The sequence below is a fragment of the Larimichthys crocea genome, chromosome VIII (genome assembly GCF_000972845.2).
Source record: "Larimichthys crocea isolate SSNF chromosome VIII, L_crocea_2.0, whole genome shotgun sequence".
NCBI classification, from domain to species: domain Eukaryota; kingdom Metazoa; phylum Chordata; class Actinopteri; family Sciaenidae; genus Larimichthys; species Larimichthys crocea.
The window spans coordinates 29592607-29609834 of NC_040018.1; the positions used below are offsets into that span (position 1 = coordinate 29592607).

Consider the following 17228-nt stretch of genomic DNA (forward strand, 5'->3'; position numbering starts at 1 on the left):
ACTTTATTTTATTTATTATTAATAAAACTTTATTCCACAGCAGATCCACTCTCCGCTGTAAAAATGTCAAACTAAATACTACTGCAAAATAATGGTGCCACCAGGGGCCCCCTGACCTTTGGGCCTGTGCCTGTTAGGCCTGCTCCGTAATCCATCCATGCATTTAAGAAGCCAAGTATTTCAGGATTTCCATCTCCCTGAGGGGAAACTTTGAGATACAGAAAAGCACAAAGGAGCAGAATTAATGCTGCTGAATTAAACCGGGATTAAAGAAGCTGGTAAATCTTCTACCACCATGCGAGAAAATGACATCCTGAATAGGCACCCAACTGAGAAGTGCAAATTGGACTTAACGGTCCGCACAGACTGCTTCCTACTCAACGTGTGGTTAATTCATGATGAAAACAAAATTATAATTATGAATTTATAATGTGACTGAACAATGTCAAAAGATCAACAACAAGAAAACTATCCAGAGGACACAGAACTCAATCAGCACCTTCTGATCTGCCACGACTAACAATCTCACAGTGTCCATTAAGTAGCTTTTGATCACTCGATGTTCCCCGTCAGACGGAGTTCGCGTTTTCACAAAATGTTCAAAGTTAAAAACAGACGTGCTCCCTTAAAAGAGCATAAAAAAATCTCCCCCAGAGGATCAAAGTTATTAAAATTCACCCCAAGGGGAACATGAATATGTGCACCATTAAAAAAAACTGAATAATGAACTCCTCAAACAACACAAAAACAGACAGTAAAGCAGTGGAAGCACTCAAGTCCCTTTAACAAGCACACAGATAACTTGATGATGATATCATACAGTAGGTGATAAAACTATTTCTCGTTCGAGAGATGAGCAGCGCCCTAAACACAGAAGCAGAGGTGAAAATTGGAGTGAGGTGTGAGAGCCTGCCTGCCTGCCTGCTGCAGCGGCGCTAAATTTAATCAAACCTGTAAAGAGCTGCAAAACTACAAAGCCCAAACAACACAAGGTCACGCTGAGCTCAGAGTGAGGACAGACTCACCCATGAAGTCAGTTCATTTAGTAAAAGAGGCATCATGGGAGTGGTAGACTCAGATCAGACGACGGGTTTATGATCACATCTTTTTGTTTCACCTGCAGACGATGATGTTGAGGCGGCATCTGTGCACACGGACAGTGATCAGAAATCTGGTTTCTACTTCTCCTTGACTACATCTAAGAAGAAATATTGCTCTTTTTACTTCACTGCATTCATCTGACAGCTTTAGCTCTTTACAAGGAGAGATTTTTGCATATAAACCATACAAAGAGTTGATAAAATATGATGTTCTCTTATGAATTAAACTCCCCAACAGCTCCAACTCAACCAACTACAGCAGCTCAGTTCATGTGCATACTTTTATATATTCAGTGTTGCATATATTGATGCTGTGCAGTGTGATATTAGTACTTTTACTTCATTAAAAGATCTGAATATCCTCCACTGACGTGTAAATCAGTTGCTAGGAAACATTTGCCACAAACAAATACGTAAAAAGGAGGTCACAGCTGCAGAACATCTTAACAGATCATTTATAAATGTAGGTGTGACTGTTTTATTTATATATGTAAAGAGTTTCTGAGGTTGTAGTATTAATGCAGTTCAAAGTGAGAGTGAAGTATCTGATTATGCTTTAAAATGATCCTCTGGTTCACTATTAAAGAAGCATAATAAAACACATTAGAGATTCTGAGTAACACCGTCCTGTGCCGGTTTGTTTTCCCATAACATCCCGAGCTGTTGGAGCTGCACGCATCACTGTCACACCGACCATCACTCAAACAAACAGGGAGCTTCATCACAGCACAGCTTGTGCTCCGGCTCCCTCTGCTGGTTCAAACAGACTGTGACGATACAAGATCATGTGGGTATCACAGCCTGATCCATAAAGATCTGTTACAAACAGTGGTGAGCCACACTGCTGCTCCTCCGTCACCATGAACACACAGTTTATTTACACACACACACATCGTCATGCTGCCAGAAATACAAGAACAAACGTGAATTAATCCACCGCGGAAACTAGTGCCCAGTAAATGCACCATTCACTCCTGTTTGAGTAACATCTTTTTAAAAACTACAGTGACCAGCTGTCTTAGTGAGTTTCTGTTTTATTACCGAGACATTTCTTTATGTAACTTTATATTTGTGACCTGTTTTACAACAGTTTTATTACATCACACTGACATTCAGGGTGAAACTTGAGCATAAAACTAAATCGGATAAAGACAGTGACTTTTATTTTTCCTTAAAAAACCTAAAATAACATGTATAACTCACCTGTATAACTTAAATATTTCTTAAAATATTTTATTTAATTCCCTAGACCAGTGACTTTCAGTGAAATCAAATGATTCTCAAACAAACAAAGGCCATCACCGAGGTTGTCGCTGCATTTTTATCCATTATTTTGACACATTTCAAAAGATTAGATGGTAATAAGTAAAACATAATATTGTACATGTTCCTTATCAGCTGCACAGCGTGATCTATTGCACATATCACTTCACATATAAAACATTTTTCTTGTGACTAAAAAGCACCTGATTGGATTTTTCCAGCGTTTCATTCCTGCGTGTCACTTACCTGCATTTTAGTGACATTCAACTGAGAATCATGTCTGTGTTTATTTGCCAGTCTGTCTCGTTTCCATTGATATAACCAATAATTCAAGTATGAGCACATTAATCCATGAAGCTGGATTTAGTCTTGCATTGTTGGTGTGCAAACCTCCAGCTTGATGCTGTCACTCTTCTGTCTTTGTGGCAGCCTACAGATGAAACACACGAGAACATGAGTGAACCATGGTCCACAGAGAGTTATCGCCTATAATCTAAGTGTCTTTCAGCTCGTTGTTTTGTGGGACACACACTCACTTTACACTCAGCACCAGCTGCCATCAGAGCGTCCAGCTCCTGAGTCCAGCCGAGGGCGTCGACGAGGGCTTGCACGCCGCTGACCACGTCACCCAACTGCACGACGTCCTGAGGCCGACGGCGCCAAGCGAACGGCCCCACCAGGTCCCTGTTGATGAGCAGGCGTGGGACAGAGCTGCGCACGGCTCCTGCCAGGCTGGCGAAGGGCTCCACCTGCAGAGCGGAGAGTCAACAACAGCTGCTTTTTAAAGCTCGTTGATTTTCCTTCTTGTTCTCTTCTCGAGATGTGACGTGGTGCTCACCTCCAGCGAGGTTCCCATGACGATCAGCAGGTCTGCCGCTGGGAAATCAATCAGGTACTTGAAGAAGTGACGTGGAAGCTCCTCCCCAAAAAACACGATGTCAGGCTTGACCACGCCTTTACAGGTGGGACACTTCGGGACCGTCCCGCTCATCACGTCTGGCTGAGGAGACATGAAGAGATAGCATTAATATTTACATCATGTACCGTCACTATCTCTGCTGAGGCAGCCCAGCACGAGTTTCTTGTCACAGAGCGGATGCATGCTTCTTTCTGAACCGTGATATATGGTTGGTGGGTGTGAAGCTGAATGCCTAGTTTAATTATATTCACAGGAAGAGAGACAAAACTCTGCAACTCACATCAAAACGAAGACAGATTTTAGGGTGAACTGTCCCTTTAAGTCTTATTGACATGAATATCTTTTAAATACAAGCTCTAAAAAAAGTTAAATCTCAAAGTTTAGAGCAAGTTGTCCCTTGTGTCTATTTACTATGACTAAAATCAGGCATATTTTAAATATTCTGCTCATCGTGAAGGGTGAAGTTCGGGTTATAACTCACTCGTAGCTCCTCGCCCTCGTACTTCCTCTGGCAGACAGTACAGGTGGCGGTGGCGAATGTACCGTGGGCCTCCACCAACATCTCAGGAGGAATCCCCGCCACTGAACACAGATAAACACACACACATGTAAACAAGTATTATGACATACAACCTGACGTGTAGTGAGCAAAGATCTAAATACATACGTCTTTCCAGCCCGTCGATGTTCTGCGTGTACATCCGGAGGAGTTGACCCTTCTTGTGAAGCAGCCGTACGAAGTAATGAGTCACATTGGGCTGATAGTTCCCTGGATACAACTCTTTGGCCAGGGCGAAGAAGGGGTTAGGGTTGTGATGGAAAAAGTTGATCTCGAATATGGCTTCGGCATAAGGCAGGTTATACTGCTGCAGGTTGTCATAGAGACCGCTGCCTGGAGACCTGTGAGGGAATAACGTGATGACAGACCCTCAAAACACACCTGAATGTTCCAGGTGTGACCTTCTTTACCTGAAATCTGGGATGCCGCTCGGCGTGCTGATCCCAGCTCCAGCCATCACCACCACCCTCTTGTACTGCTGCTCTCTGATGCTCTTGGCGATGTCCTCCAGGGTCTGCTGCTCCACGGCTCCACCACCACCACCACCAGGGAGGAAAAACCCACGAGTCCCATCCCACCGAGGAGAGTGTGTTTGTCTGTGAAGACGCAAAAGACTCCACTTGAACTTTTAAATAAATTTTCATTCATCTAACCTGGAAGCAACATCATGTCCCATGAATTCTATGTAATGTCTTATGCTATATTTAGTAATTTTGCCAAAATGATCTGGTTCCAGCATTTATGCTATATTTAGTAATTTTGCCAAAATGATCTGGTTCCAGCATCTGAAATTTGAGTGTTTTAGTGGTTTTTTTTGTCCTTTACAATCAAATATGTTTGGTTTTTGAATTATATTATAATAATATTTCCTAAAAAACATTTTTAAGTAAATCTTTCCAACAAAAAAAAAGCCAAATATTTTATAGTTCTGCCTCGAAATGTGACAGTTTGATGATTTTCTTTGTCATACTTTATAATGAATTAAATATCAGTGTGTTTTGGACTGTTGGTCAGTCAAAACGATTAAATATCAGTGTGTTTTGGACTGTTGGTCAGTCAAAACGAGACGTCTGAAGATGTCACCTTGGACATTTTTCAACATTTATGAGTAAATTCTCAAGTAAAATAAGCCAAATATTTGATAGCGCAGCTTCTCAAATGTAACATTTTGATGATTTTCTTTGTCATACTTTATAATAAACTGAATATCTTTAGGGTCTGTCATCTCATGACGTCACCTTGGACTCAAGAAAATGACGATGGACAATTATTCTGGAAAATAATCAGATTAATAACAGATTAGTTGTGAATAAATATATAATAAAGCTTCTTTATGTCACATTCTCAGCTAACATTAAGTTTCTCACACTCACATTACTTCTCATGTGTTAATCTATGGTTCACTGTGTTAAATAAGCCCCCAGTATATTACAATTAATGCATGATGAGTATGAATACATTGCACAGTCCTACCTGAGGATAAAGCATTCCTCAGGTATGCACAGTGTGCACGTGATGAATGTACCTGCACAGAGCTGCTGCACCTGGAGCTGGACACAAACTCCTCTGAGCCAAACCTATAAAAACACAAGACGTCTGTGTGTTATAAAACACTTCTTCTTCTTCATGTCAGCTCTCTGGTGTGTACTCACCGTTTGCAGGGAGCCTGCTGCTTGTTCTCCAACACAGGCTGCGATATAAACAACAGAGTCTGACAGCTGAAGGAGCCATAACAGCTGCTGGACTAACACTAACACTGTGTTTACTGCATGACTCCAACTCAGCCCGTTCAATAAACGCAGATTAGTCAACACGAAGACGAGCTGTCAACACACTCCGACCACCTCAAGTCAGAAAACTACTGACTGCAGGAGCGTGTTGTCGTCCTTTGACCTCCTTATGACGCGGACCGGTGTTTCGCTTTAACGAGCGACCGTGTTAACACGTATCCTCGTGAATGCCTGTTCGTTTATTATTTTATTATTGATATTATTATTTTTGCAGTCATTAAATGTAAAATGATTAATCTTTGGTGTCATATTTGACAGCTACGCACTCTCTTAAAGCTGTAGTTGCTACGACAACCACCACGGCTAACTGTCAACAGTGAACACGGTCACCCGTTAAGCCGAAACACCTAATATACCATAGACTAGTGTTTCGCTTTAACGAGCGACCGTGTTAACACGTATCCTCGTGAATGCCTCTTCGTTTATTATTTTACAATTTGTTATTATTATTACTTTATTAGTCATTAAATGTAAAAATAAATTAATACAAATATTTTTAAAAATATTTGACAGCTACGCACTCTCTTAAAGCTGTAGTAGCTACCACAACCACCACGGCTAACTGTCAACAGTGAACACGGTCACCTGTTAAGCCGAAACACCTAATATACCATAGACTTTAACCACACATCCTTTGACCTTATGACGCGAACCGGTGTTTCGCTTTAACGAGCGACCGTGTTAACACGTATCCTCGTGAATGCCTCTTCGTTTATTATTTTACAATTTGTTATTATTATTACTTTATTAGTCATTAAATGTAAAAATAAATTAATACAAATATATTTGACAGCTACGCACTTAAAACTGTAGTTGCTACGACAACCACCAGGACTAACTGTCAGCAGTGAACACGGTCACCCGTTAAGCCGAAACACCGTAGCACCATAATACACGATATAGCCACATAAAACAGCAAGTTTGTCAACTATCAAGCATTGTGTCATATTTTATTTAATTGTCTGTCTTTTATTAATTAAAAAAACAATCAACTAAAAGCTCATAACAGCCAATAAATCAACGTAACTGACATATAGCTGAGCTAACGTTAGCCGTTGGAACGCCTCCGTTGTTTCCCATGATTCATTGCGCGGCGCCAGCAGCGGCTCAAACACGGCTCGGCTGCCTGACGTTAGCTGGTCCGGTCCCGGTGCTGCTGCTGCGATTAAACGGTAACTTCGACCGCCACGATGAAAGATGTCACCGGGTACCTCAAACAACAGCAGAGCAACAGCTCCACGCCGGAGATGGCGGCGGAGTGGCACACGCTGGAGGAGTTTTACAACAAACGGTAAAATATAAACATATACTACTGCTGCTAACGGCTAGGCTAGGCTAGGCTAGGCTAACGTTAGCTCGCCCATTCATTTGAAATGCACGCTGAGTCATGCTAACGGCTAATGTTAGCCGCTCGAAACTTTAGCTTTAAATAATATTTTTAAACATGTTAGGACAATACAAGTCATTAGGTTGAAACTATAAATGTATTAGTTAATTAACCAGTTCAGTCTCAAGTCTTTGTTGCTGTTTGTTAGCCTCGATGCTCCTGATGAGTCAGTGAGAATAGTTTTATTTTGGTAATTTAAGTATTTTATTGTGGAAATTATGACGTTTGAAGTAGTTGTCGGTGCTCTGTAAGGTAAATAAGATAAACACCATTATTTGTCAGCTGTCAGACTAAAAATACTCGCTTGTTTTGACACATTTTTAGATTAAAAAGTGCAAAATAAAAAAGATTTTCACCCCCTTTGGACCTGTCCGTGGTTTGTTTTATAACATTAAGACACAGAAGGTGTCATTAAGGTTTTATTAGCTGTTTATTTACACCTGAATCATCATCATCACTCACCATTTAAATCCCATCCCACCAAGTTTGTCAGTATTCAGATTACTCCACTTGAACTTTTAGTTAAAACATCATTCAATGCCCCATGAATTCAGTGTAATGTCTTATTATTTAGTAAAAATTATCTGGTTCCAGCATCTCAAATTTGAGTGTTTTAGTGGTTTTCTTTGTCCTTTACAATCAAATATGTTTGGTTTTTGAATTGTTGTTCGCATAAAACAAGAAACGTGAACATGTCACCTTCAAATATTTCCTAAAAAACATTTTTAAGTAAATCTTTCCAACAAAAAAAAGCCAAATATTCTATAGTTCTGCCTCGAAATGTGACAGTTTGGTGATTTTCTTTGTCATACTTTATAATAAATTAAATATCAGTGTGTTTTGGACTGTTGGTCAGTCAAAACGAGACGTTTGAAGATGTCACCTTGGACATTTTTCAACATTTATAAGTAAATTCTCAAGTAAAAAAAAAAGCCAAATATTTGATAGCGCAGCTTCTTAAATGTCACATTTTGATGATTTTCTTTGTCATACTTTATAATAAACTGAATATCTTTGGGGCTGTCATCTCATGACGTCACCTTGGACTTATTCTGGAAAATAATCAGATCAATAACAGCTTATTAAGCTGCGATGAAATTAGTTCAGTTGTGAATAAATATATAATAAAGCTTCTTTATGGTCACATTCTCAGCTGACATTAAATTTCTCAGAAGATGATTTTACCTCCTTTGGACTCTCTGTTGTTTGTTTTATAACATTAAGACATAGAAGGTGTCATTAAGGTTTTGTTAGCTGTTTATTTACAGCTGACTCATCATCATCATCGCTCAGTTACACCTGTATCTGAAAGGTCCAATGTTTGTGGTATTCAAAACTACAATATTCATGTGGCATATTTGTCCTCATGATGTATTTTATGTCAGTAATTCAGATCTGCAGACTGTAAACTGTGTGTTTGTGTTTTAATTGACAGGTTGTGGCATCAGTTGACTCTGAAGCTGACAGACTTTGTTAAAGATCCGTGCTTCAAAACAGGAGATGGCCTCATACAGGTAACAGGATTTAACGAGCTTTAATGAGCATGCATGTGTGTTTTCAGAGTTTCATAGCACACTGTGACACCTATTTTATGTAACTTTTTATAAAGTCATCCACGTTTCTTTGAGGACTGAGCCGCTCTTCTTAATCCAGTGAGAACAGGAGTCGTGTAAACAGTTAAATTCGTTGTCATTAAATTAGACGAAATCTTGCGTTGGTAATATCTCTGTTGGGATGTGCAACGTCTTTCAAATCATTATCGTGCTACTGATTTAAATATTTTCTGATATTGCTATAAAGAACGGTGACACCAGATTTGTCAAACAAAAACCTTAAATTACAAATTTGTGTTTGTGTTGCACTGACAACTTTCTCAAAATCATAAATTAGAACAACAGAAATTTGTAGAAGACACGATCTGATTATCAAGTTATGCAAAGTTAAATGTATAAACAACAATCCTAGATCATTGCCAACCCCAACATCTCTGTATCTCATGCTCCAATGATTGTTTTATATCGTTATATGTTAAAATATAAATCTGTAAAGGCACACACAGATGTTTACGTCTGATTATAAAGGTTAAAACCAAATAATGTCAGAATCCAAATACTATTATCTAAAATGTATATGTTAATTATTTTTCTGTGATCTAATCATACTTTTTCTTTTCCCTTAAAGCTTTACGACAATTTCCTCAGTGACTTCGAACACAGGTGAGCTAAAAGTCAAACCTTGTATCAGCCGTCAGTTCGTTTTCTGCCTGTTTTGATGTTAATTAATTATTTTTCGCTTCCTCGTCAGAATCAACCCGTTGTCCCTCATGGAGATTATACTGTATGTTGCCAGACAGATGCAAGGTAAGAACAACACGAAGCATCAGGGAGGGTTTGTAAGCTCAATGTACTTTTTGTTTTTACAAAAAAATGTTTTTGTTTCTAGATCCAAAGGATGCCATCACTTTCCTCGAGAAGACCAAGGAAAAGGTTCGTCGACAGAGACTTCAGAAACACGCACACTTTTAGAGAGGTCATTTCTAAGGCTGTAGTTTGTGCTGCTGTTACACTGTGTTCAGACTTTAACGTGTGTCTGTCTGGTTCAGGTGAAAAGCAGCGACGAAGCAGTCATCCTCTGCAAGACGTCTATCGGCAGACTCAAACTGGAGATCAGCGATCTTCCTGCCACAAAGGTAAAAACTCTTCAGGCTGCTGACGTAAGAAAACGTACTTCGCACCTCGTTCCCGCGTGAGGCACGTGGCACATTTCGAACGTCAAGCCGCTGGTATTGTTCGCACATGATGTGTCGGCGGTGCACAGACAGCTGTGATCTCACACTGCATGAGAGCGTGTAATTCCTTCTGACAGAAATAACTCGTGGAAAGTTGCAGCTACACAAAGACAGAATGTGCCCAACAGAGTCATCGCCAACATTTATCTGTCACTTTATTTTCTTCTGAGTCGACCACAAATCAGAAATAATATAAAAAATAACTTAAAATCCCGGCTCATAAATGTACATACATTCAAAAACTACTGACCTTTTTATTAAGAGGATCAGGTATCATCCAGATGTGATGTACTCGCATGAAATACAGTTTATTTGTCACATAATTAAGCATGTTCTGCTTGTTTACACCCACCCACTGCCCCGTCCTAGAAGCGACCTCTGAAAATATGAAATATGTCTCCGTCAACCCTGAAATGTAGAATTGACAACGAAAACCTGCCTGGACTGGCAAGTACTCAACACTAACAACTTTATAATGTATGCTTATTTGAACCGCCGCCCAAACCAGTGTGTTAGAGTTTAATATTCAGAGGCACCACTTTGAGAAACGACCAAACTTTCTTGAGGTATCACAAAAGAGGGATTGACTGCGTCTTCTGAACTGAGCCACATTTCCCTGGTGTTGTCAGAGAGCTACAGCAGCTTCCCTTTGTGTGTCCTGGATCCCGGCAAAGACCATTTAGATACTCGGAAACCAAAAAAGAAGACACGCTGGCCAAAATTAAAACTAGAGTGGCTTAAAAATAATAAAATGACACTTGAACTGTTCACAGGGATCAAATTGTAACTGCAGATATTTTTGAAACGCTGTTAAAAGAACTGAAAAAGTTAATGTCAGCTCAAATCTGGGCCGGAGAGTCTAAAATAACGCCTGTCCTCATGTTACTTTGACATATAAATCCCTGTGTTTCACGCAGTGAGGTGTACAGGTTTAAATTTGGTTTGTGCAGTCAGTGCTGCACATCAACATAAACCCTGAGTTTAGGTGTCTGAGTTGATGGTAGAGGAAGTCTAACTCTGGTTTTAACCCTTTGTCGCCTCTTTCTTCTTCCAGAAAATTATCGAAGATGTCGAGGAAATGTTGAATAACTTGCCCGGGGTGACGTCGGTCCACGGCCGGTTTTACGACCTCTCTAGCAAATATTATCGCATCATCGGGAACCACGCCTCCTACTACAAGGACGCTCTGCGCTACCTCGGATGTGTGGACATCAAAGACCTCCCAGGTGGGTAAAAAGCATGACGAGGAAACCGGTGGATTAATCAGCCGATTAATCGAATGCTGTCGTTCCCTCCACAGAGACGGAGAAGCAGGAGAGAGCGTTCACGCTGGGACTGGCCGGACTCTTAGGAGAAGGAGTCTACAACTTCGGAGAGCTGGTGAGGTTTTTCTCCATGTTGTTGTTGAATGTCCAGACTTTGAGCTGAAGCTCGCGGACGATGATCACGTCTGCTTGTTTGTTTGTGTTTGCAGCTGATGCATCCTGTGCTGGAGTCCCTGAGGAACACAGACAAACAGTGGCTCATCGATACGTTATACGCCTTCAACGGAGGCAACGTGGAGAAATTCCAGGGATTCAAGTCCGCCTGGGGCCAACAGGTGATCATCAACAACTAGAAAGATCAACCCCAGCAGCCTGATCATTTGTTTGACATGGGTGGTGAATAAAAAACAGAATGACAGAACAGTTTGATTAATCATAAAACGGTTAAACAATGTTTAATTAATGAACTTTAGATTTTGTGACTGCTGGACAGAGCCAGACGAGGTGTTTTCCTTTTTATTTTTTAATCTGTCATCGATCACTGGGTGTGTATCGGTTCAGTGGCAGCTTTGATCGAGGGAGGAACCTTTTTAAACCTCTTCATGTTGAGCCACCAATCAGACGCTCAGACCGGTCAAACCGCCTGAAATGTCTCCGAAGCTGAGACAGTCTAAACTCTGTTGTGTTCTGTCTGAAATGTACGCTGCAAACTAGAGACACAAAGAAGTTTAGACTGATTCGTGTCCAACGGTTTGAGAGAGGCAGACAGTGAATGAGAGTGAGGGAGCATGAAAGCCTGTTAATCAGAGAAATAAAATAATTTCCCGATTGTTTCACGGCGGTTACGTTCAACATAAATAGAGTGTTGTGTCTGAGGACTTTTTAGTAATTGCCTCATGAGTAAAACTTCAGCTTTAAGATCTGAATATCTTCAACCTGCTCAGACGGTTGTTACTTCTGTGTGTGATCGCATTTTTCTCTCTCGTTTGTAGCCTGATCTCGCAACACATGAAGCCAAACTGATGCAGAAGATCCAGCTGCTCTGTGTGATGGAGGTAAGAAACAAAAGACAGCGACTAAAAGTTCGGTCACATTGGAAATCTGTTCATTTGTAGGAGAATCACGGCGTTTGTTCTCAGAGGTGACGTAAATCCGTGTAGAATTCATCGAGTCTGAATTTTCTCACGCTTCACACGTGACTGAGAATATTAAGAATATTAAATCACCTTTAATGTCTCCTCTTCCTTCCAGATGACTTTCACTCGTCCTGCAAACCACAGACAGCTCACCTTCACCGAGATTGCTACGAGTGCCAAAATCCCCGTTAACGAGGTCAGTCGAACGGCGAGTGCGTTTAATCAGACCATCGATAAAAATGTCAATTGACCACGATTAGCACGATCGACCTGTGTCCGACGCTGTCTGTCTGTCTGTCTCCTGCAGGTGGAGCTCCTGGTGATGAAGGCTCTGTCCGTGGGCCTGATCAAAGGTAACATCGATGAGGTGGACCAGAAGGTGCAGATGACCTGGGTGCAGCCCAGAGTGCTCGACCTGCAGCAGGTTAGTCCTCGACCTCTGAAATCACTAGACCGGATCAGAAGTCCACGTCGTGTCAGCTCACCTGTGTGTGTCTCCTGTTTCAGATCAAAGGTATGAAGGAGCGTCTGGACTTCTGGTGCGGAGACGTGAAGAACATGGCCATGCTGGTGGAGCAGCAGGCCCACGACATCCTCACCTAAACCTCAGAGGGTGGAACCTCTGCTTCATCACAACCATTTCTGTTTTGTACTGTGTTTTTTTTTTTTTTCTTTCTATCAGATGTGCGTTCGTGTTACTGTCACTGTTTATTGCCAACCTGTAAATTACACTCTGGTATTTTACAAATAAACAACTGGTTGTAACATTATTATCCTCCAACATTAAATATCGTCTAAAACATGAATAAAAATGTCATGACGCCGATTTATTATCGTTTGTCTTCAAGTGTTGTCCGTGATGTTTGTTTGACGTGCTTCTTGGCTGAAGTCTGTCCGGCTTTCAGCTGTAAATCTTTATTATACAAATACATATTATATATAAACAAATATAAGAAATCTTTTCTTATCAGCAGAGTCTAAATTGCTCTGGTGATCTTTAAAATCAGAAAGAATATGTTTAGTTTATGTCTAATAAGTACAAATTAGACGTACTTGTACTTGTCCTGCTGCTTTATACTTTTACTCCAGTACATTTCAGAGAGAAATCTTCAGATTTAGTTACTAATTACAAATTCTGGTGTGAATTTTTTAATAATTCTGAGGTTTGAAGCAAACAAACACTGAAGGCGTCATGTTGGACCGCAGCACCCTGGCTCTGTTTGACCTGAATGGAACTGGACCCTAATTAGTGTAATTGGCAACACCTGTGCTATTTTTTGACAGTTTCTCCCTTTTCTTATACATTTGCAATGTACCTGAACGCCACTAGCTCCTGTTACAGTGAAGTTAAATGGACTTTTGTCAAATCAAACAGCAGCTGCAGACTTTGACAGTGACAACACTGAAGTCCAGGTAAATGTCTTAAACATCAGAAACATTGAACAGCAGCAGGGCTCTGGGTAAATGCTAATGCTCCCAGCAGGTATGATGTGTACTGTAGTATGTTATTAGCACTAATGCAATATAAACCAAAGTACTAAAGTACTGCACAGGACAGCTTTTAATCTGAAACTGTAGCCAGTTAAGTGAATTTATTAACAGCTCATACAGTTGTAATGATAATATAAAGGCTCCACTTCACCAGCTTGTTGCTAAACATTTATTTTTGAGGTACCAGCATTCACAGAAAGTATTTATATCTGACAAGTTGCAGGTGATATATATGTGGCACTGTGGTGTTGATGGAGAATATGCTTAGGCCTGTTTGTACTGAGGTAAATACAATTACAATTTAAAAAATAGTTTGATTTGTATGCTGATTCCAAAACTGCAGTCAGTTTTTTTCTAGCATGTCAAGTTTTTACCCTCCAGATCAGCAAAGTTCCACTGATCAGCTGTATAAGACTCGCCAGCTGATCACGATTGGACTCATTTGCAGCTACAACTTGTTTGTGCAGTCACATTGAGACAGTGCGGTGAGAGGTGTGTGCAGCTCCCAATAGGTCAGTACTATCAATGTCTGCACACAGAAAGCTGGCATAGTAGAATGAAGAGGATCTGTGCTGCTGTTCTCTTCACCTTGTCACCATGGACACACCGCTGTAAGTTCTGTTTGGTCTGATGCTGTTTTTGTAGTTTTCAAAGCTTGTAACTTTTCCATCTTAGTGTTTGATTTCCACAGGTATATATTTCCTTTGTTCCAGATCATGTCTGCTCCTGCTACTTCTCGTCGTGAACGCCTAAACCACCCTGACTCCTTTTGCTGTATTTGTGCTAGTTTCACCATTCCAAGTCAGAGGAAAGCAAACATCAGTGCGTTTGTCAAACAAGCATATTTTACATATTTTAAAGTAAAACTCTGTGATCAAGACAACAAGCCATGGGCCCCTCACACAGTGTGCAAGCAGTGTGTGGAGAGTTTACGGAACACGTGAAAAGTTGCGTTTGGTATCCCCAAAAAGATCATTGGACAGACTGTTACTTTGGTTCAGTGAAAACAAGCACATATCTATTAAGTTTTCATATTTTTTAAGAAAACGGGATCCTATAGTTTAAAAACTTGACGTGATCGAGAAAAACTGAGATCAGTTTTGGATTCTGCACCCAAAAATTAGTTAAAAACAGCTGTCAGACCGAACTCAACAACAATTGTGTTCCCCAGTGTAATATATGAAGACTACAGTCGGGAAAGTACCGTGAGCGGGAAACTGATTGTGACATGGATCCAAGAAAAAGAGATGAACTCTTTATGTAGCACCTTACTCAGATGACAACACAATATAGCGTATAATTTACATTTATTTGTACAACTTTATATAACATCAATAACTACAGGTGTATCTAACCTTCCTGTGACATGCACTAAAAGGTTAAAAGGTGAAAACGTTCTTCATATAGTGTACGTTCAGACAGAAACTTGTGTTTTATGTGGCTGAACTACATTTTCCTGAGGGCTCGCCGTCAACTGTAAGTAACACTGACTACGGATAAGTGCTTCACACAACCCTGCTTCGAAATACCTCAACTGTTCCTTTAAGATACAGACATACAAGAACATTTACTCAAGTACAAATTTAAAGTACTCTATTTTCTCCTTCTCCTCCATTACATAGTTTACACCAGTGGTTCTTAACCTGGGTTCGATCGAACTTTTTGCTGATTGCAACCAAGTGAATAGCCCTTGCCTCACCTTCTCCTTCCACAAATTACTTTGCGGTAAGGTAGAAACATGGCACAGACTTGGTGCACACCTACACCTGCATATCTGTCGATATAAAAGACTAGTTTCTCTTCTAGATCTAGATTTAGGAGGTTCTCTCTGCAGAATATGGCAAACATTATAGTATAAGATACTTAAATATGTTTTCATTAGTGTTGAATCACCTGGAAATAAGAGTCTTTGTGTTTTTGTTACCTCAGAATGAGATTTCATATCCACCATGTTGAACCACCACCACTAGATGTCACTAAATCCCACACACCGCTCCCTTAAGTAACTCATCTGAATACTTTGTACTATGTGTTGTGTGTATTGGTGCAGAGGGTCCTTTAAGTCATCATCATTTCTTCGTCTTTCAAGTAAAAGAAGTTTTTTCTTACTGGTGAGCGGGAACGAAGATCGTGACGAACGTCGTGCACACAGCAGCTCATTAACACACTCACATCCAGTTCTGATGCACTCCAAGGTGCAAATGATGATTTCCCTCCTTCTCCTTACCGACCCAACTGTGATAATGGTATGACATGTACAAAATTACAAAAGTATTAGCATTTAAATATAATTTAATTACTAAAAGTTACACCTGACACATGCATCCAGACGTCTGACGATTGTAAAGCTTTAAAATAAAAGTTACAGCATGTTAGGAAGTCTCTGCCGTCAAACAGAGGCGTGAATTCGCGTCTTCAAGTGTTTTCACAGTGAATTTATCAGTGTCTACATTTCCCCCGTCCTCGAGGTATTACCTGAGGTCTTTTTCTCTATTAAGATCTAAAAATAAATCTACTAAAATATCTGTTTATCATTTGAAAAGAAGTGTTTGGTGCTTCCACTGCTTCTGCTGGGTTTATATTGTAGATTTCCTCTTGATTCAAGGTCGATTTATTTCATCAGAATGAAGAAAACAATACAATTATAATTGTACAAAACAAAATATGGACAGAAAATACATAATTAATGGGCAGTGTGTATATATTCCAAGGATCCTATATGCAAATTAGTATGCAAATATTTTAAAAATAGACTTAAGATGTGCTGAATATCAGCACGGCTCTGATACGGTCGAAGTTAATCAGTATAACAGTACAACCTCGAGTGTAATATTTCTTTTATACAACAGTTCTACGAGCTCATTTGTTTATTTATTCATTTGACTGCATGGTTGCCAAACTTTTCCAAGAGCTTCTTTGTGTAGCTCTACGTTACCACAGGCCAGCTGCTTTGTATTGCTTATACCCAGTGAAATAAGAGTCTGCTGACAGTCAGACCACGATGAAGACATTGAACATGTTCATATTTCTAGATGTTTTTGGTCTTTAGCATGTTTTTATCCTGCTCTGAGCAGTGTAGGCTCCGATAAAGAGATGTTTACAGATGTTTTTCTGCTTCGTTTGAGTCTTGTTGACGGATAGAAAAGGACTTTATGGAGGACGGTTTGTTATGCTTCATCGAACCCTTTGGTCATGGTCATAGCTGCCAGAGAAAAAGAGCTTGATGCTTTGTGCCTTTATAGAAGTGAAACGAATGCAGTGCCGTAAGTCCTCTTCCATCAGTTCTCTGATGTTTTATGTTTTTATGGTATAGATGAACTCCGTGAGGCAGTTTTGAACATTATACTATCGACTCATGTCGCTGTTTGTTTGTTTTTTCCCAGTTTCATCCAGATTTAATATTCTATTTAAAGTAATTTAAAGTTATTTATTGTTTTGTTTTTTTGAAGGGCCACTATGTAGAATTTGATGGCGAATATCCGTATAGTTCCTGATTGCAACCAACTGAACACCCCTCGTCTCACCAACTA

At 40.1% G+C, this 17228-nt stretch overlaps 2 protein-coding genes across 2 annotated transcripts; one reads left to right on the plus strand and one right to left on the minus strand.

The window, feature by feature from the left end:
• Positions 1-2118: 2118 nt before the first annotated feature.
• sirt3 (sirtuin 3) lies at positions 2119-5816 on the minus strand. Its single transcript, XM_019268040.2, has 8 exons — positions 5494-5816; positions 5367-5418; positions 4252-4437; positions 3950-4182; positions 3764-3864; positions 3202-3363; positions 2900-3112; positions 2119-2793 (listed from the first exon to the last, which is right to left on the minus strand). The coding sequence occupies exons 1-8, from the start codon at positions 5570-5572 to the stop codon at positions 2770-2772; spliced, it is 1050 nt and encodes a 349-aa protein (XP_019123585.1). The 5' UTR covers positions 5573-5816; the 3' UTR covers positions 2119-2769.
• Positions 5817-6715: 899 nt separating this feature from the next.
• psmd13 (proteasome 26S subunit, non-ATPase 13) lies at positions 6716-13033 on the plus strand. Its single transcript, XM_027281812.1, has 13 exons — positions 6716-6922; positions 8454-8532; positions 9200-9234; positions 9323-9378; positions 9461-9504; positions 9621-9707; positions 10861-11032; positions 11107-11186; positions 11281-11406; positions 12064-12126; positions 12323-12403; positions 12515-12631; positions 12715-13033. Exons 1-13 carry the CDS (start codon positions 6822-6824, stop codon positions 12808-12810), a joined length of 1137 nt encoding a protein of 378 aa, XP_027137613.1. The 5' UTR covers positions 6716-6821; the 3' UTR covers positions 12811-13033.
• Positions 13034-17228: the final 4195 nt, after the last annotated feature.